This window comes from Populus trichocarpa, chromosome 19 (assembly GCF_000002775.5).
Source record: "Populus trichocarpa isolate Nisqually-1 chromosome 19, P.trichocarpa_v4.1, whole genome shotgun sequence".
NCBI classification, from domain to species: Eukaryota; Viridiplantae; Streptophyta; class Magnoliopsida; order Malpighiales; family Salicaceae; genus Populus; species Populus trichocarpa.
This window is the reverse complement of record NC_037303.2, coordinates 5,983,423-6,004,527: the sequence shown is the minus strand read 5'-3', so window position 1 is coordinate 6,004,527 and position 21,105 is coordinate 5,983,423. Positions and strand designations below refer to the sequence as shown.

The 21,105-nt window shown below is 36.8% G+C and overlaps 2 protein-coding genes across 5 annotated transcripts; one reads left to right on the top strand and one right to left on the bottom strand.

Annotated features, from left to right (window-relative positions):
• Window positions 1–4,575: 4,575 nt before the first annotated feature.
• On the bottom strand, window positions 4,576–8,422 carry LOC7459203 (septin and tuftelin-interacting protein 1 homolog 1). 4 transcript variants are annotated; one of them, XM_002325417.4, is made up of 3 exons: window positions 5,754–8,422; window positions 4,969–5,276; window positions 4,576–4,820 (listed from the first exon to the last, which is right to left on the bottom strand). In XM_002325417.4, exon 1 carries the CDS (start codon window positions 7,927–7,929, stop codon window positions 5,857–5,859), a length of 2,073 nt encoding a protein of 690 aa, XP_002325453.4. In that variant the 5' UTR covers window positions 7,930–8,422; the 3' UTR covers window positions 4,576–4,820; window positions 4,969–5,276; window positions 5,754–5,856. The 4 variants fall into 4 exon arrangements, with proteins under 4 accessions (XP_002325453.4, XP_024447605.2, XP_024447604.2 ...); XM_024591837.2 differs by having other exon boundaries at window positions 4,969–5,223; XM_024591836.2 differs by having other exon boundaries at window positions 4,969–8,084; window positions 8,210–8,422.
• Window positions 8,423–14,820: 6,398 nt separating this feature from the next.
• LOC112326225 (uncharacterized) lies at window positions 14,821–20,778 on the top strand. The gene is made up of 8 exons (XM_052449678.1): window positions 14,821–16,291; window positions 16,389–16,475; window positions 16,664–17,139; window positions 17,239–17,576; window positions 17,669–17,794; window positions 17,858–19,220; window positions 19,443–19,621; window positions 20,721–20,778. The coding sequence occupies exons 1-8, from the start codon at window positions 14,821–14,823 to the stop codon at window positions 20,776–20,778; spliced, it is 4,098 nt and encodes a 1,365-aa protein (XP_052305638.1).
• The last annotated feature ends 327 nt before the right edge of the window (window positions 20,779–21,105 follow it).

Below are 21,105 nucleotides of genomic sequence, written 5' to 3'. Positions count from 1 at the left end.
TAATCAGAAATAAGGACTCCCTTTGTTATCATAAAGTCAAAGCCAATGGAATTTCGTGGAGCAACCTCGCAAATGAAGCAAAATAGAGTTCTTAACTTTGTTTTAACACGTTAAGAAGAAGAAAAAGATAATGATAAAAATCAAACTGCATAAAAACATAAAGAAAGATAAAATAAAATAAAGATTATAAAGGTTTCATAGGAAAAATAATAAATTGTAATAACCAAGATAAATTACAAAGAAAACAATAATGAAATTACATATATGATGCTGACCATTATTTTCAATAATTAGATGTTCTTTTTATTTTATTACATATATATAAGATCCTACCTAAACTACAATTCCTAACCCTGTACAAAATTATTCATAAAATCATATAAGATAATTTATTTTTTTATCAGCACATCACCTTTCTAGCAATCATATATTTCCTAGCTAATATGTAATATTAACTGGTGTAGTTTTCAGAATAACATATGGTTTTCTAACCAAACAAGTGAACTCTTATATTTATGATTGATTGTCTTTTCATGATCGATCATGACTTTTAGTTCCTGATCAATCCTATCTTATCTTTCTTGATCAATATTTTCTATCTTCCCTAATTGATTTAAACTCTTCCTAAGCATGTGATTTTATTATTAATGATCAATTTCAGCTTTTATTTTCATGTTTAGTAGTGAATAGCTATTTTTTTTTATTTAGTTGACACGTGGATTTTTCATTGCAAACAATGCCCCCTCGCATTTTTTGATTTTAAAACAAATGATTGAAGATTGACTTACCTTTTACTAAAATCAACCATGAATAATGTGTCAATACTTATAATGTCATGTTGACATGTCAAGCAATTAAACCATTTCAAAACTAAATGTCCATAGCTTTTGGGGTGTGTTGTTTAATAATACAATGTAAAGCTAATATATAATCAATTCATCAGTTGTTTCATATCCTTAATCAAACCCCTAATTTTCCTTACAAAACTTTTCAAAATACCCAATTTTTCTTTTGTAAAAAGTTAGAGATTTCTAGAAAAAAATCCTAAGCTTTCTTGAATGACCTCTAATTTCAACAACCCATCTTAATTAAAATTATCCCTTCTCTTTTTTAAAAAAAATTACATAAATTGTATTTCCAATATCAATTGGACATTATTTACATCTCCAAAAGGCATGTTTAAGAAGTGCTTAGGGCCATACCAAGAGAAAATAAACCATGAAGAAAAGGGTCTCTTCCTTTTAGATCATGTCAATCTTAATATATGAAAGAAATCAATCCAAATATATCACTGATTAGACGAAATCGAGGAGCATTTTGGTGAAGAATTAAAACATCATAATATTTTTAATGCAATCCAATTATCTCGAGCTCCCACCAAACCAAACAAAGAACTACTTACAAAATCAATTTGGCCTTAGATAGGAGACTTATACCCCGGGACGAGATGTAAACCATTACTCTAAACGACTTGGCCTTAAATGGAAGACTTATACCTAACAGGTGAGGAGTTTTGTGCCTCCATGCAAATTTTAACAAGTCAATTTGAGAACTTAGTATTAGATAATCCTGAATATAGTCTTTTGATAAAGAGGGAAAAGAAATAAATGAACTTTCCTTCTTAAAAATAACATATGGCTTTCCTTTCGTACTGAATATATAGGTTTTTGATATGCTTTAGGTCTAAGAAGCCAACAAAGGATAATTTAAAGATGACAATAGCTTTGGCTAAAGGAAGAAAAGTTTTTTTATGACTTTTCATGCTAAGCCACATATACAAGGAATTATGAGAATCCCAAGAAAGGAGTGAGGATTACCCCTTTATGATAAAAGAAAAAAAAATTAATATATGGAGTCTTGTAGTGAGTTAGGGTATGAACAAGTGTCTATTTCTATGAATTTAATGTTGTTCGATCATCCCTTAGCTCATAGCTAGATTGCTTAGAAGAGAAATTGCTAAGGATTCCTTTCCATAACTTTCCTTTTAAAATATACTTAGAAACTATTTTAGCCATAATAAGGAGTGATAAGGATATGGCTATCCTATCTAATATAAATGTTGGAATGGATTTTTACATGCTATTATGTATATGTAATTTTAGGCCTATAAGTCCATCGTAGTTTTCTAAGCTAATTTTTATAAACATGTTATCTTTAGAGAGATAAGTGTTTCTACACCAGTTTTTAAAGTGGAGAATCACCCATTTTACATGAGCAATATTCATTATTATTTTGAATGTTTTGTATGTGTTCTTTTGGATTTATAAATCCATCATAATTATCTAAGTTCATCTTCATGGACATAAGATCCATGGAGAGATGAGTTTCCAACACCCATTTTCAAAGTGGGGAATCTCTATATTATAGGAGCAACATTAATTGTCTTGATCTCATCTCATATTGGAGTCTTTTTTACTAAAGAGTATGTGAGTTAGATTCAAAAAGAGATTGATGATGATAGCCACTTTTATGGTTAGGATTTATTGATGCCTTACTTCTGGATTTTTAGAGATCATATGTTGAGCATCCAGTTTGAGAATACTCTTCGCAGCGAGAGTAGATCCTATAAAGGGTAGGAGTATGATGGTTCTCATGCTTATTTTTCTACACGTCATTATATCATATTCCTTCAAGAAACTAATTAAAGCTTTTTATATGAACTCGATGGTGCATACAGTGAAGCTAGCTAATATGTCATTCATTGAGGGAGTAACAAAGTTCGAAGTTGTTTTTATATGGCTACGATAGCTTTAGTGAGCATTTTCTTTTGATGGGCAAATTATTGGAGATTTGAAGGAGAAAATGTCCCTACAATGGAGAGGTTGGTTACTCTCCCATATCCTAGCTTTCTAAGTTGTCAACCTAGAAAAGATCTAGAAAAAAAACTAAACTAGCTTTTGTTCAAGTTTTAATAGATGGTGATACTGATGAAGTTTTAAGAACTTCAAACTGAACATAGACCTTTCTATGGCTAGAGCTTAAAATGGTTATAAAGTTTTTTAAAAAAATTAGGTTAGACCAATGGATGATGTACTCCTGCAAAACATGTCTTTTATACTAGATAGGGGATCTTCTAATGTCTAAGTTAGCAAACGTGTGCGAAAAAAATATTTTATAGCAAAGAGAACAAGAACATGGAAGAATGTATGTTATGATTATTATGGGTATGGTTCTGTGTTGTTATATGAAATTGAAAAGAAAAATCAATTCAATAAAAGAACCCAAAAAAATATAACAAATCAAAAGAATGAGGATCAAAATTAAAATAATGAATACAAAAAAAAAATGATTTACATGTGAAATTTAAAAGAAAATGAAATCCAACAAAAGACCCAAAAAAATAAAATCAAAAGATTGAGAACCAAATTAAAACAAAATATAATATATGACAAATTAGGATTGAATGATGAAATTGAAAACAAATAAAACTTATACAAAAAAGCCAAGAGCAAAATTTTGAAAATAAAAATATAAGGACTAAAGTTGAAATACCAACAACAAAGAGGGTCAAACTGTAATTTTTTGGGGAAGAAAGAGAAAAAAAGAAAAACACAGTTTCACTGATAACAAACCACCCCACCACCACCAATACGCGTTGCACCATCAAGAAGGGTATTTTTAGCAGCTAGGAGGCATTGCAAGCATTGCCTGAAGTATACAGGGGCCTCCCATGCATCAACAATTGTGCCACACTCGTCTTCACTTTTTTTCTAATTAGATAATATTTAATCTATGCAAAAAGATCACATTGCCTTTCATGAAATCAGCAATAACAAAAAAAAAATATGGTGAAAAGACCAAAAATACCCTAGTAGCATGGTTTAATTTTTTTGGTTTTGCGGATGAAATTATCATTTTATTGTGTTCGAATACCTAAAAAGACTTTAATACTCCTATTTGTTAGTATTAAAAATTTTAAGACCGAAGATAACAAAATCATTTTAGTGTGTCTAAAATTACAAAAAGATGTATGTACCATCTATCAAAGCTTTAATAATTTATAGATCTTGTAAAAAGATTAAATTACCCTAACAACAAAAAATATTATTTTTTCCGGGAAGGGCAAAAACATTATATTATTTTAATGAACAGTGCAAATGGATATGAGCAAACAAGGAGGTTTAGCTTTTGTTAATAGGTCATGAAAAGACTCATGTGGATCTCCAATGGAGGCTAACTCTAATAGTGGCGGATATAGAAAAATGAAGATTGTTTAGAATAGAAATGAAGGTCTTCGTGAATATAGAGGCATCCATGGATCTCCATTTTCCATCTCTAGCTTGAGTGAGTCTTTCTTGGAACAATCATGCAGAGACTATCTTTAGCTATTGGAAGTAATTGTGTGGGAAACTGACATGAATTTTTTTATTTTATTTTATTTTTTTACGGAAATGCCAGCTTAAAAATTCTCAGTAATATTTTCCACAGAGGCATCTCTTTCTGTATTGCCCACTTAAGAACTTGTTTCCTAGGAAAATTAAAGTTTCCATCTAGCCAGGTGAGGTAAGTGTGTGCGAGTGTGTATTCTGCTTCTTTTTAATAAGAAAAATAAATAAATTAATATTGAGTAAATAATTATAAGTAAACATATAACAGCTGGGTATCAAAAACTTATACCAGCTGTGCTGATTCAAGCTTATCCCCTGTTAATATTGAATGTTCATCCATCAATTCTTACAGCTTTTGGAGGTAAAGACTTCTATGGTATGAAGGTGCATAAAGCAGTCGTTGCTTCAGGAGCTAGTTGTTCCATGTATGGAGTCAGTCACCGTTTGCTTTTCCATTACTGAAAAATTGAAATAGCCTGCAAGGGGCCGAAACTGGCACACAAACATGTATATATATGAGAAAAAGAGTAGAATGCAAACCAAAGCCCAGGAAAACCAGCATAAAATACTCTTTTAGTGCAGAAAAAAAAAATCCAAAAAACGAACAAGGACAAATCACTTGATTTAGACTTGGAATTACCTTCGTGGTGATTTCAGTGTAAATCTTTTGGTTCCAGATAGGATCCGAATAGGAAGAAACATATTCGTCAATTTCCAGAGCTTAAAAACATAACAAGAACAGTGTACATTATAGGGACCAAAGCAATAAATGCTCCTTTGGCTTTTTCTTTCTTTCTTTTGTTTTTTCCAGCGGCACCACAGCTAGACTGTTGAATATTTTGACTGCTACTAAATGGTCCTCCTTTCTGGTAACGGAAAACATGGATGGACTTGGCTGCTCAAACAGGAGGATTTCCTCTCTAAATAATTTTCTTCTCATGCTCAAAGCTTCAAAATATTTGTTCAAACCACAACATGCTTTGATCTCAGAAATAACTCAAAGAAGTTAACATGCAAGAATAATATCTTCTATCTCTACATCAATTAACCCAAATTTGTATTAATTCAGGATTAAAAAAGATAAAAACAACAAAAGCCCCTCCCCCACTACCAAAAAAAGAAAGAAAAGGAGATGGGCAAAACAGAGAGCATGACAGAAATCCTTGGGAACAAGGTAAGAGGGGGGGCTATAAAAGCAATAGAACAGGGAGCATCGGCTGCAAGCCAGATTAATAGAAAAGACCTATTAGCATTAATAATATCACGGCACAAAATATTTACGATACCAGATAACAGGAAAATGTAACACTGAAAAATAAGTTGGCAGTATTGCATCAGGGTAATGTTAGGGAAAAGTGATGTAATTCCTTAAAACAAAAAGCCATCTCAGTCACCACCAAGCTCAAAGAATAAGAAATAGCAAACCTCTTCGATGCATTTCATGCATAGCCTGTACGAACTGAATGACTGGTTTCGCAGTCCCACGTTGACCCCCCCACATCCTAGTACATCTTAAAGGCTCTGAGACTCAGCGTCCCTTTTTAAGAGAACTATTATGCATCTCAGGCAAATTATCAAGGTTTGTAAGTAACCAATCTTGCTCCTTCTGGACATATAACCTTTCATGTCTAGGGTCCACATATATGCTTAAGTTACCATACCCATATATCTGGTGACCGTCATGCATCCTGCCAGGTTTTGGCTTGAAAAGCAAGCCATGATGTTGCGCATGTGCCTCAACAACTTCTTTCAAAGTCATCTCAACCGCATCACCACCAAAACCATCCATTTTTGTTGTGCTACCCATGCCAGCTGCAGTTTGATATTGAGCATGCGCTGCAGCTCTTTCCTGGACCTCAAACTGCCTCTGCTCCTGCGCCATCTTCTCCCTCAGACCAGGTTGGACCACTTCCATACCTTCAATAGCCCGATCAATCATGTTGAGTCCAAGAGTAAATTGATACCGAATATTTTCATGTGCCTGAAGCTCTGGTGGAAGAAGTCCTTTCCAACCAACATACCATTTATGAATCTCTTGCAAGTTAGGATTTGAACAAAGCCAGTGATACAAAACCTGCAGCCACTTTGAAAAGAAAAACCTCTCCAACAAGTCAACCATGAGATGAATTGGAATTGCAGATGCCCATGACATAACCCAATAGAAATGATCAAGCTTCTGATTAGCTGGGTTTATTTGGAACTCTTGCAATGCAACCTGCAACTTAGGAACTATAAATCTGCGCATAAGACTTTCCCAGCTGGCTGAATCAAAGACAGTTTTCCAGGGCGATAAGATAGTGTAAGCAGATGCATCACTCGGGTGCCAAGCATCAAGAACCATGCTTAACTTCATACGTATCATCTGGTACAAACCCTCAAATTTCAGTCCCAACTGCGGCAGCCATGGATGTACCCAAACATGTATCGGAACAGTTTCTAGACGAGGGTCCCACGAGTCAACAGCACTATATAATTTTGGCATAACTATATTACCCAATATGCTCTGAACAACTGATGCAGGGAACAAATTTTCCCAAGACTCCAAAAATCTAAGCATAGGTTCAGGGTCCCTAGGCTCCCAAGTACTAGTTCCAGATATTCTTACAGCAGGCAAAACTACTTCTGATACTAACTGTGCATAAGGCGTGGATTCATCCCATATATCACTACTTTCCTCACCTTGCAGCACACTCTTCCATAATTCTAATGCTTCCAATCCATGCAGTGGGTTTCTAAGAGGATCCCAGCCCTGAAATACTCTAATAAACAAAGGTAAAGCATATGAACAAGCAATGCAAGTCAAGTTGCAAAGCTTATAATCATCTGCAAATTTCCTCTTTATGTCGTCTGTGAAATACTTTGCAAGTGAATCCAAGGTCAAAGTTCCTGAAGACTTCTGTTCCTCAATATGGCTCACCACACTCATGATCTCTTCCATGTTATCCAGTTGCTTCTTCTGGCGTGCGGCCTCTGTTTCCAACTTCTCCTTCTCCTGATGCAAGCTTATAGCAGTCTCCCTTTCGTTCCTTAGGTCTCTATCAATCTTCTGTATATCAAGCTCTGCCAAATCCACAATCAACCTCAAATTATGCTGAAGTTCTGACATTGGAACATCATTCTCCTTGGCCTTCTCTTCTGCATTCAGATTCTCCAAATTCATCAACACCCTCACTTGTGGCCCCCGCATATCAATCAACTTCTGGAAAACCTCAAAACCTTGTTCTTCCTTATTTGCCAACAACTCCTCTGCTGTTATGTACTTCTCCTGCTGCTGCTTCTTCATGCCCTTCATCCATCGCCTGTCCTTCATTCTCCCCACTGTCTGACTCTGCCTTTGGCTCACAGTTTCCGTCTCCTGCAACTGAGGCAACTTAGCTGATGCTTCTTTAAAATCATTGAACCCCATTCCCATATTTTTCGGCCTCATCTTTGCTTCAATTGGAGCTACGATTCCTTGCTGATTCTTCCCCAGCCCACCTCCCTTATAACCCATTTTCTCCAACAACTTCATCCCAATTCCTTTTGTATGCTTCTCAAACTCCCCAACATCCCCATCTTTCGCTTCCTTGCTTTTTCCCACTCCTTTTGCTGTCTTCTCCATTCTCTCCCGCTCTCTCCCTTCTGCGTTTCTCTTTCTGTTTTTTAAAGTAGAACTCCGCCTATAAATTGGCCTTCGAAATCATTCTCCATTCCAAATCTTTCCATCTCCTCCTCGTAATCATCCATCTTCTTATTTATTTATCTCTCCCACCCAATCTGTAAAACAGAATCTATCTATCAATAACACTCTCTCTTCACTTGAATCTATCCATTGATGGATCTAAACAAGTTTATTAAGGTTTAATTAGAAAACTGAAAGAAGAAGAAGAAAAATGGCGCACCGATGAAATAATTTCTAGGGTTTTCCTCCAAAATTTTGCAATGTTTGAAATTTGAAGTAGTGGAGATAGACAACGAAGCTTAACCTGGAAATCGAAGAAAAGCACACCAAAGCCCAACGATCAGTGCAGAATCTAAGAGACGGTGGAGTACAGTATTTTAAAAAAACTGTCCGTACCATTCTACCACGGTAAATTTGTATTAATATTATGTCAAAAGACAGACCTCAAAGGCAGGGGTTGGTCTGCTCGGTTGGCGTTACCATTGGATTAAAAACAAATTGACAGATTATAAAAAAAATTATTTAATATTATTATTAAATTTAAATAACTTGTTTAATTAGGATTTAAAATTAAAATATATAAAAATTAGCTTGAAATGACTTAATCAACTTCAAGAAATTATTAAAGAAGTTAAGGGTGAAAAAAAAAATAACATAAAAATTGAAAAATCAAAGAAGTTAAATTGAAAAAAAGAAAAAAAACCTTCTGTGATGTTTTCTAAATCTTTTAACTGTATTATGTAATTATTTTAGTTCCTAGACTCCCAAGCCAATTCATGTCAAGCATTCTGAGAAAGGTATCCATGTCATCCATTTTTATTTTTTTAATTAGAATGTAAATATAAATTAAGATCAAAGGTTACCATGTTATAAAACCAGCAAGTTCGGATAGATATACAAGTTGGGAACAAGTTCCCAAGCAAAAGAATACCGAAAATAGCCATGTCATGCATACATAGACCAACTAACTAGGAAGCAAAGAAAAACCTATATTTTATACACAAAGAACATATTGGGAACAAGTTATGGGGTGCTCTGAAATTTTATAATTTAAATATGCGGGTGTATAAACTTCCATGTAAATATAAGACTGAAAGTGGTATGATCTTAATGAGTGATGGAAACTAAGATAAGAAATAATAGATAAATAATGATATATAATGGAGGGGATGACCTCCATAAAATGAATTTTGGTTTAGAATTCATAAGGACAAAGGAACTGGTAAAGCGTTTTGATGGATAAAATAATAAGAAAAATGATAAAATGTTTCTAAGAAATAAGTGAGGTAATAAAGAATAAATCATAATAAATGATAGTGTAATAAAAAAGCCAGGACTGAAGGTGCAAGTACCAATTAAAAATTAGTGATGTTACTTTGAAACGTTAATAAGCCGATAAATAAATAAAGATAAAAATTTTAAAATGAATATATTTCAAAATAATAAAATGACCTTAAAGGTTTAGAAGGATAATTGATATGATTTTATGTGAAGATTGAACAAGGAAATTTGGATTGCTGATGAAAAGTTATGAACTAACCAATTTTACATTAGAAAGCAAAGTTCTCAATCCAATAATCGAATTGGGATGTAAGTTTGCATGAAGTCTATTAATATGTTTTTCTACCTTGTTTAAAGATCTCATCCCAATCAGAGTTCGATAAAGACTAGCAATTCAAGTAGAAATAAACTGGATAGTTTACGTGAAAAATAAAACAAATACATAAAGGCATAAATGAAGAACAAAATTGTAATTAAGGGAAAATATGCCTTTAAAACAACAAAGAGGCCACCAGTACAAAAAAAGAAAAAGAAAAGAAACGAGAGACAACAAAGAAAATTCGGCTAGAGAGAGAAGTGCAGAATTTGGAGGAGCTAATAATGCTCCGGTGGTCATATCTCTAGAATCCACCGTTGGATCGTGCTGAGTTTTGGATATGTTGTTCTTCTCACATTCCTCTACTAACTGATTGGAGGGCTTTGAAAGAACATAATCCATTGGACATATATCATCATCGGAAAGTTCCTAGGAAACAAAAGGAAATACACCTGCATGGCAGTTTTGGTTGTTGGCCAATTTATCTCTATTCCACCGTTGGATTGTGTCCATTTTTGGATATGTGGTGCGCCTAGATGTTGCCTTCATTCTGGATGGTGGAGATTGGAAACACACTCTCCGGCAAGGTGTTGTTCATGTTGAACAGTAGCTCATTAATTTTCAGGTTAGCTCGGTTTTATTCAGATCCAGGAAGATCTAATCGTTGGATCATTTCGATTTGTAGATATATTATGCATGATTCAAAGCTCTATATTCTGACTGTCGGGTTCTAAAATAAAATCTAAGGTGAATGACTTATTGCCTTTTGAATCTATTCCTAGTTTTGATAAAATTTAGGAAACTTGATTAAATACATGTTTTGATGAAATTAGAATTGTGTGGGTGTTAGGGTTTATGAAGGATATAATAGTAAAATATGTTCTTGATATTAATATTATTTTAGATTAATTGTGTATTTGTTATATGAGGGGAAGAATGATTATGGTGTAAGAATGGGAAGGAACATTGCTATATGAACATGTTGATTGAATAAAAGGCTAACTTGTTGGTTGTATGGGTATGAATGGAGTGGAACCATGAAGAAATTGGAATGAAAGAAATTTGAAAAAAATAAAACATATTTAAGGCTAGTCATAAGCATATTTTTGGCAAATTGATTAGTTAATGAAGATTATCATAGATTTCAATTAGTAGAGTGAAATTATTGTTGTGATTTAAATGATGCCAAATGACCTTGGATAATGTTGTTTATGCATGAAAATAAGTTGGAAGTTGAAAAGGATTTCCAAGGGATGAAAATCTTCGTTGTCTAAAATTTTAGCTATAAAGGAGAGACTATTATAATTATTGATTTTGAGTCTCAAAACAAAATAATTTGGAGTTAATTTCTTTATGAAAGTTGTATTTCTATGTTTAAGCCTTTTATAGAGACAAATCAAGCCCAAAATGAAGTTTTACAGCTTTAGTTATGATAAAAACACTAGATAGTGTTCTAAGTTGGTTAAACTAAATCGATCATAATTAGATAATTTTTAATCTTTGCTTGAAATCACTGTGGAGTGATTATTTTAATAACAAAATTATAAGAAGGATAGTGTTCTAAGTTGGTTAAGCTAAATCGATCACAATTAGATAATTTTTAATCTTTGCTTGAAATCACTATGGAGTGATGATTTTAATAACAAAATTATAAGAATAAATATGAACATGAAAATGAGTAAGAGTATGGGATCCTAAGAAAATTTCTTATGATTGGTTTGAGAATACTAGTTGATTGAGAATTAAATGAAGATGTGATGTTGGTTGTATTGTTGATAAAAACTGAATCCCTGGTGGTACAGGGGAAGCTGTGGGGACTGGACAATTGTATGGAGTGGCAGCACGTGCACCTATTCTTGGTAGGTGATTCATCACCTTATTTTGTAATTATTAGGTTTCCTTAAATATCTGTGTTGTTTATTTAATTGATATTAAAAGAATAAAGCAAATAAATAAGTTAGTGATTATTACAAATGAGAATTATTGGTAATTTATGAGAAATTACTGAAATTATTTGGCTAACAAAAGAGGTTAGTTGGATGCTGGGTAATTCGTGTGGAATTACCGGATTGGTTGTGGCAGGCAAGATGGGTTAGCCGGATTTTTTTGGTAATTAAGAGAATTACCAGGTTTATTGATTAACAAGGAAGTTAATCGGATATGGGGTAATTCGTATGGAATTATTGGATTTACGAATTACCAGATTGATTGGCTAATAAAAGAGGTTAGCTAGATCAAGGTTGTTAAAATTGCATTTTGACTCGTAAAATCGTACGATTTTACAAGTCAAAACATGCTTTACGTGCTGAATCGTTTGAAAAAATAAAAAATGGGTGAAATCGGGTTGAAATCGTAAAAAATCGCGAGTTCATGACCGATTGAACGATTTCACCAAAACAGAAGTAAATGTTTCCCACAATACTCCAGCTGTCCGGCGCCTATTGGCTGGGTAAATGCATAGTCACTCATACGTGCCTATGCCTACAACGTCGATGAGAATGAGGTGGCTTACATGCAAACAACAAATGCACACAAGACCGCAAATCTGTTTCAAGTGGAATCACTCACCGGCCGCCACATGGCAATGGATATTTGCTCAATTTGCTTTAGTGTCTTCTCTGTTGTGTCTTTGTTTGTTTTCTTCTACATCGAGAAGAGAAAGTCAAAGAGGTCTCAATGAAGTAAACAAAACAGCAGATATCATATTAGACAATAAGACCATATAGCATTTCCAAGTAGTGGGTGCGCCATGTCTTATTTTCTTAAATTTGTGTTGAGCTTTTTATATTGTCTTGAACTTGTAGGAAATGAAGCTGATTTTAGTTTACATGATACACTAGTAGATTATTTGTTTTAACTTTGTTAATTATTAGTTAATGAAAAATTACTTAAATTATGTATGAATTTTTATTTGAACCATATATTTTAAGATGCTTGAACTATGTATGAATTTTTATTTGGAGCATGTATTTTAAGGTGCTTGAAACCATGTATGAATTTTTATTTGAAGCATGGATTTTTTTTTAATGTATTTTAAAATTCCTTATGATTTTACGATCCGTTTTTACGATCCAAGTTTATTACCCCTTTTCCATGTCAAGTTAAAAATGTGTTTTTAACAACCTTGAGCTAGATGCTAGGTAAATCGTATGGAATTACCGGATTGATTGTGGCAACCAAAATGGGTTAGCCTAATTTCTTTGGTAATTAAGAGAATTACCAGGTTTATTGGTTAACAAGGAAGTTAACCGGATATAAGGTAATTCGTATGGAATTATCGAATTGATTGGCTAACAAAAAAGGTCAGCCGGATGCTTGGTAATTTGTATGGAATTACCGGATTGATTTTGGCAACCAAGATGGGTTGGCCAGATTTCTTGGGTAATAAAAAAAATTACCGGGTTTATTGATTAACAAGGAAGTTAACAAGATATGGGGTAATTCATATGGAATTACCAGATTGATTGGTTAACAAAAGAGGTTAGCTAGAGGCTTAGTAATTCGTATGGAATTACCGGATTTATTAGTAACCGAGGAAGGTTAACCAAATGTGTGGGTAATTATATGAAATTACCAGAATTATTGTCAATCGAGATGAGTTAGCTGGATATTTAAGTTTTGAAGAAATTATGTGAATTAATTGATTGAAGTTAGAAGTAGTAAATTCTAAAGGTTATGAGTAAATTAATTAATATATGACTAAGATATTGAGTAAATTAATTAATGTGGTTATTGGGTATACATAATGACTTGGAGATTGGAGGGGAATTGATAGATAATTGGTCACCATAGTGTTGGTGGCTAAGGATACATTACAATGATACTTAGCATGACAAATTGATACTTGGCACAAATTGATACTTGACATTGTGATGAGGGTGACCAAGGTTATGTGAAGGATGTTTAGTGACTGTAATGTCGATAACTAAGATTATGTGTGAATGATACTTGGCAACCGTGGTTACAATGCATATGATGTTAATAAGAAAAATGAAAGGGATTCGGTACAAATGGAAGACTCAGATGGCATTGATTAGCTATCCGGGTTTGGATAGTTAATAGTATCGATGAGGTTCATTGGTGCCGACATTTCTTAAATTGATTAGTTGATCCCGGGTAATTGGGTGACTAATGATTTTAGTAAAGATTACTAACATCGGCATGGTTACTCCTGGTTAAGTGAAAAAGATAAGTTGATTAACTATTCCGGGTCGAAAATAGTTAATGATATCAATGGGTCACATTGGTATTGACAACCATTTCGGGTGTGATTAGTTACTCCAAGTAAGGAGACTAATGATGTCAATGGTTTTTTATATCGGCAACTTTGATGGTAAACTAGATATGAATAAGATTTGATAAACTATTATGGGGAAGGATATCGACACATGAATGTAATTGATTAGTCTAACCCAATATTGGGAGACTAATGATACTAATGAGATTCGTTAGTATCAACAATTACCTTAAAAAAAATAGAGAGGGGAATATTGATTAGTTATTCCAAAAGAATGAGATAAAATAATGATATCAAGAGAGAAATATCTTAGTATCAAGTGAGAATTGATTTATAAGAAGATGGTGTTTGAAAACCATTGAGTTGTGTTGAGATTTTCAAGATGAAATTATTCTCAGCAAATGAGATATGATATTAGATAGATATTGGTAATAGATGGAAAATGTATGTTGTAAAAGAGGTTTATGCCTAATTTTATGGATCAAAAGAAATTATATGGAGATTATTACCTGTCATTATTATTGTTTGTTATTACATTTTTATATTTATGTGTACATGTTAATTTTTATTTTCAGGTCCATCAGGGTCGTGTCAGGAATGATATTGGTTTAGTTACCTTTTGCTTTTGACCATGTAATTTTTTATAAATTAAGAGTCTTATCTCCTAAAACTTGAAATGTAATATTAGTCCGTAAATTTGAATGTATGACTTTAATCTAATGTTTGTAACTCTAAGTACCTATTTAACAATGCATGTTTATAGTTGAAATCAATTATTTCACTTAAATTACATTATATGATGTTATTGAATAAGATGTGTTGTGTAGTCAGAGTCGGCTAGAGAGAGAAACAAGAGAGAGATGCTCTCCTTCCACCCGAAGCTGTTTCCTCCCGTGTTCATGGCCGTCCACTGCTCTTGATCTCAAAGTTATTTCCCTCAACCTGTAACCCACTTCTCTCAACCCGTTTCCCCTTCTTTTCCCGCTCTTTTTCTCAAATGGCTAAAAGCAAAAGGAAACCTGCAGCAGCTGTAAAGCGTTCACAGATTCCATTGCAAGCTCCTGTTCCATCTCACACAAACCAAGGTGGTTCACTGGTTCTTGGTCTCAAGTCCGCTCTTGGTACGCTTGATGGTGCTATTTCCCATATACCAAGAGCAGATCTACCCCCTACCCCAGCTGTCATCCCATCCAACGGTGCAAGTTCAAGCTCTGCCAGAAAGGCTGATGGGTCTCCGGTGGACAACACAAATGCATCTCTTGATGAGTTCCTTGAGGTGGACCGTTCTGAAGACGAAGAACTTGGAGAAGAACATCTTGATCTCTCTTGCTCTGAGGATGACTATGAAACGTCTCCCCCACCAACACCATCTTCTCCAGCTACGGAGGCTCCTGATCTGCCAGCTTCTCTGCCCTCGGTGGTTCCACCAACACCAGCCAGTCCCAAAGATGCCACCTTTATCCCGTCCAGCTCTGTTAAAGCAGGTAACCCTTCTGTTCCCCCACCTGTTAATGGGAAATGGAGAGATCTATTCTCCTCCAACAGAAACGTCTCATCTTGTCCAAGGCTTATGCACTTTTCAGCCTTATATGATATCCAATCCTGTCCTCTTTTAGCTGAAGATCTAGACCACTCCTGTGATGATTGGAAATTGTGTGCCATTGGTTATGTTTCTAGCAAATTTCCCGGTTACAGAGCTTTAACTAGCATCATTGAGAATGTATGGAAATGTGACGCCCGACTTACCATTCATGAATCGGGTTGGCTTGTCTATAAGTTTCAAAATGAAGAAGATAAACTGTCTGTGTTGTGTGGAGGGCCATACCTAGTATATGGTAGACCCCTTATCTTGTGTCCTATGTCTGAGTATTTTGATTTTTCAAGTTCAGAAATGTCTCAAGTTCCTGTCTGGATAAAGTTCCCTAACCTGCCATTAAAGTGCTGGACGCCTAGATGCTTATCAAAATTAGCTAGTGTCCTGGGCATGCCTTTGCAGTGTGACAAATTAACTGCCACTAAGGAGAGAGTATCATATGCCCATATGCTTGTTGAAATTGACCTCCTAGCTGACCTTAGATCCTCCATCAATGTCACCCTGCCTAATGGAAACACACTTATCCAACGGGTTATCTATGAGACGCTGTCCAAATTTTGCAAGCACTGTAAAGTGCTAGGCCACTCCACAAGGGCGTGCTCAAAGAGTAAGGAAGAGGCCAGAACAATTGAGAAGGCTGCCTCTGCTAATGTAACTTCCAAAGAAAATGTCAAAGGCAAAGGTAGTGTTTTTACTCGTCTCAGCCCTGTTGTTGATACTCAGGTTGATGCCCCACCTGCTGCTGCCCCCCTTGTTGAAGGCTCCCCTGCTGCTTCTCCTGCAGTGGATGGCCCTGAGCTTGTTGCTCCCTCTGCCCCCTCAGAGTCTTGTGTGGCTCAGGATGTGCAGCCTCGTCCTCAGGTCACAAATACAGGTTTAGAGGAGTGGCAAACTGTTCGTAAAAGGAAGCATAGCTCTGGCAACAAAGAGACAGACTCCATCTCTCTTACCTGCTGTTCGTAACCTGCCAGCTCAAAAAATTGTTCCCTCTAAAGGAAAAGCTGCTGCCTTCTCAGCTGATACTGCTGGCAACAAGGCTTCCCATTGTCCAGGTTCAGGTGTGCTCACCAGGAGCTCAGTTCACAGGTTTTCAAATAGATCTTCAGGCAGTGGTGGGGTTCCTCCCACCCTTCCCCACCCATGATTGTTCACTGCTGGAATGTGAGAGGGATTAATAGCCCTCTCAAACAACATGAAGTCGCTGGCCTCATGAAGAGTTAAAAGCTTGATGTATGTGGTCTCCTAGAGACCAAGTTGTCTATGCCAAAAGTTGCCTGCATGCATAAGCTTCGGTTGAAGACTTGGAAATTTGTTAGCAATGCTGAAGCTGCAGCTTATGCTCGTATAATAGTGTTTTGGAACCCTGAAACAGTGATGGTTGAAATGCTTCACTTCTCTGCCCAGGGGATTCACGTTTTGATTACTAGCTTGGTGCAACAATTCTGTTTTTCAGCCACCTTCATATATGGATTCAACACCATCACTGCCAGGAGAGCTCTGTGGGAGGATCTAAGGAGATGGGGAACGGAGGATCTATGGCTACTTCTTGGTGACTTCAACTCCATCCTCTCTCAAGAAGACAAGCACAACGGGGAGCCAGTTTCTATCTATGAAACCTTAGACTTCAGGGAGTGTTGTTCTGATCTTAGAATTGCAGACTTGAACTCGACAGGTTCTCATTTTACATGGACAAATGGTACAATCTGGACAAAGATAGACAGAGTAATGGCAAACCCCCAGTGGCTCTCTCTGCAACAAATGACCCATGTCCACTTTGGTACCCCGGGAGCATTCTCAGACCACTCCCCATCTACTGTCTAGCTGGGTTCACGGGAGCTTTGTGGCAAAAGAAACTTCAAATTTTTCAACATGTGGGCTGCTCATCCTCAGTTCTTGGAAACCATCTCTCAGCACTGGTCCTTGGACATCTATGGGTCACACATGTATATCCTCTGTAAAAAGCTCAAGCACTTGAAGGGCGGGCTGAAAACTCTGAACAATCTTCACTTTAGTCACATTTCGGAGAGGGTTGCTAGAGCAGTGACAGAGCTAGACGATACTCAGCTTCATCTTCAGAATGACAGAGATAATGTTCACCTCCTTGCACTGGAAAAGCAGCAGAGGTTGAATCTAGTAAATCTTAAATCAGCTGAAAAGATGTTTTTTTTGGCCAGAAGTTGAAGTGTACTTTCTTTAAAGACTGTGACAAAGGAACCAAATTCTTCCACTCCTTAATGAGCCAACGGCACAGACGACACCATATCCCAGCTATAGTTCGTAGTGATGGCATGCTCACTTCATCAGCTGAAGAGGTTGGTAGAGTATTCGTCTCTTACTATAAGGAGCTCCTAGGGACTTCCAAGCAAACTATTCCACTGTGAGCTGATGTTGTTCAAAGTGGTGCCTGTGTTAATGCTGATTCCTATGATTTCCTCCTTAGCCCAGTTTCGGCTGATGACATCAAACGGGTTCTCTTCAGTATGGATGATAATAAGGCACCGGGCCCGGATGGTTACACCTCAGCTTTCTTTAAGAAAGCTTGGAACATCGTGGGGGAAGATTTTTGCTCAGCTGTTAAAGACTTCTTTTCTTCTGGGGAGATGCTCAAGCAACTTAATCACTCTACCATAGCCCTTGTCCCAAAGTCAGCAAATGCCAACTCTGCCGCAGACTACAGACCCATCTCTTGCTGCAACGTCACCTACAAAGTCATTTCCAAGCTTCTTGCAGAGAGGCTAGCCCACGTGCTAAAGGATATCATCAGCCCTTCTCATAATGCTTTTCTTAGTGGGAGACTCATAGCTGATAACATTAATCTCATGCAAGAGCTACTGAGAAGCTATGGGAGAAGGCGTGTATCTCCCCGCTGCACCATCAAGATTGACTTCAGGGAAGCATTTGATACAGTCCAGTGGCCTTTCCTTCGTGATCTCCTTTATTTTTTGGGGTTCCCTGCTAGGTTTGTTCATCTGGTTATGCTATGTGTTGAGACTGCCTCTTTCTCTGTTTGTGTCAATGGTAATCTCTTTGGGTTCTTCAAAAAAAAGTGTGGTGTTCGGCAATGGGATCCACTATCTCCCTATCTCTTCATTACCTGCATGGAATACTTTTCTAGATTACTGCACAGTTCCACCCAGCAATCTGGTTTCAGCTTTCATCCCAAATGCCAAGCTTTGGGAATCAGCCACCTTGGGTTTGCTGATGATATTCTCCTACTCTGCCGTTGTGACAAGACATCAGTTCATATGCTCCTCCAGCAGCTTCGAGTCTTTGGGGAGGTTTCTGGCCTTGTCACTAATACAGCCAAATCCTTCATTTTCTTTGCAGGTGTTTTGGAGGAAACAAAGCAGGCCATCCTCAGCCTCTCCCAGTTCATCAAAGGCAGTTTTCCTTTTAAGTACCTCGGTGTCCCTCTTAGCCCTCACAGACTTCTCGCCAGCCAGTTCTCTCCTCTCCTTCAAAGGTTGAAATCTGTTATTCAGTGTTGGATGGGCAAGTATCTCTCGTATGCAGGACGACTGGAGCTCATAAAATCGGTCCTGCATGGCATGGTGCAATTTTGGATTAGTATCTTCCCTATCCCAGCAATAGTTATCAACAAGATTACCAGCCTGTGCAGGAACTTTCTATGGACTGGTGATATGCGTAGAAGCAAATCTGCTCTTGTTGCTTGGAAGCAAGTGTGTTTGCCGAAGGATGAAGGAGGTCTAGGGATCCATGACATCAAAGCCAGAAATGACAGTTTCTTTGCCAAACATCTCTGGAATATTCACTTGAAAGCAGATTCCCTATGGATTCGATGGGTAAGCCATTACTACATTTCCCATGCCTCCATTTGCTCCTTGAATGCCAAGAAAACTGACTCTCCTCTATGAAAGTCCATCTTCTCTCTTCGTGACAGACTGCTTAATCTTTGTGGTGGGGTTGCAATAGTGCAACAACTTCTCTCAAACTGGCACTCTGACCAAAGTCCTTTTACAGCCAATGCATATGACTTCTTCAGACACAAATCCGACCCTGTGCAGTGGGCTAATGTAGTATGGGAGCAATGGTCTCTTCCAAGACATAGCTTCTCCCTTTGGCTGGCAATGTTGGGCAAGCTGCGAACAAAAGATCGTCTTCTTTTTCTTTCTCCTGACCCTATATGCCCTCTTTGTCAAAATGCCGATGAATCACACGCTCATCTCTTCTTCAATTGTCACTGGTAAGCTTTTCTCTGGAGAAAGGCCAGACTCTGGCTCAAGATTCATAACAATATGCCTTCCCTAAGCAGAGCCTCTCGGATCTTAAAAAACAACAAAAAAGGGCTGCAGCCGAGAATGAGAAGAGTATCCCTTGTTGTCCTTGTATATTTGATTTGGGAGGAAAGAAAAAGGAGAATATTTAACAATACAGGGAAATCAGTTGAGGCTATCTTCAGAAAATTTCATATTCTGTTTTACACTATATTGTATTTCCATGAAAAAAATCACCTGGCTTACAGTGTTGCATTTTGAATGGTTCTGCTGGGGTAAATTCACGTGCATGGTCTTGCATGGCTTCCACGCCCCTACACTGTTTTAGCCTCTGTTTTCCTTGTTTTCTGCATGGGGTTTACAGAAGCTTGTGGCTCGTCATGATTGGCTGGTTTTTTCCCCTTTGCATGGTTGAGCAGTGTCTGCCTGGATGAACAGTTGAAATTGATTGTGGCTGTCTTCCTTGTGTTGTGTTGTGTTGTTCTGCCTTGACTGGCTGCTTGCTTGGACGTGCATGGATTTTGCATGGTTTCTCATCCCTGCATTGATTAGCTCTGTTTTGGGTATTTAATTTGTTTTGGCTGTCACCTGGGCATTTGTTATCGGCCAATGTCATCCTCGCTCCTGCATGGACAGGCTCCTAGGCTGTTGTCGGTGTCGGTGTCTCTTTGGCTGGGGGACACATGGTGCAGCAAGTTTTTTGGTTGTGTTAGGCTGAAGCTGCTCTAAGTTTGAGGGGATGTCGGCTCGCTTGCTCTCCATGGTTTGGCTTGGTTTCTGGCTTTTTGAGTTTGGTGTCTTCTGGCACTCTCGGGCTCTCTGTCTCTTCTGTAGAGTTGCTGTCCTCCTGACTGGAAGTGTCTCTACATGATTGGCTGTTTTCGGCTTGGCTGGCTAGCCGTTGTTGTTTGTTACTAGTCTGCCATCCTTTTGTTGCTCTCGGTGCTGATTGTTTTATATAATTGACTTGTAATATTTTTCTGTTTTCCTTTAGTTATAATTGAAGGTGTGTTTCCTTTGGTTATAATTGAAGGTTTGGTTAGATCAGTTTTTCTGGTTCTATTCCAGGTGCTTGTTGGGAGCCTGTTCCCACAAGCTTGTTCTGTACAGTTGTTTTTCTGGTTAGCTGGTTCTTTTTCCAGCTAGTCTGAACTTTTTGATCTATATATTTCTAACATTTGATCAAAAAAGAATAAGATGTGTTGTGTTGATGATGATGAGTTGGGTTGAGATCCAGGATGATTGGATCGGGATGTGAAATAAAATTGGAAGTGTAATATGATTTTGTCGATAACTTGGGACCTCCCAGTATAGGGAAGACTCAGCTGAAATTTTTGTGGAACCTGTATAAAAAAAAATTACCTGAAAATTTTCAATGTATTGTGGAAAAAGATGTAGGAAATCGGGGTTGTTACAAGCTCCATGCAAAAAAAATAGGCTATATAAGGCCAAA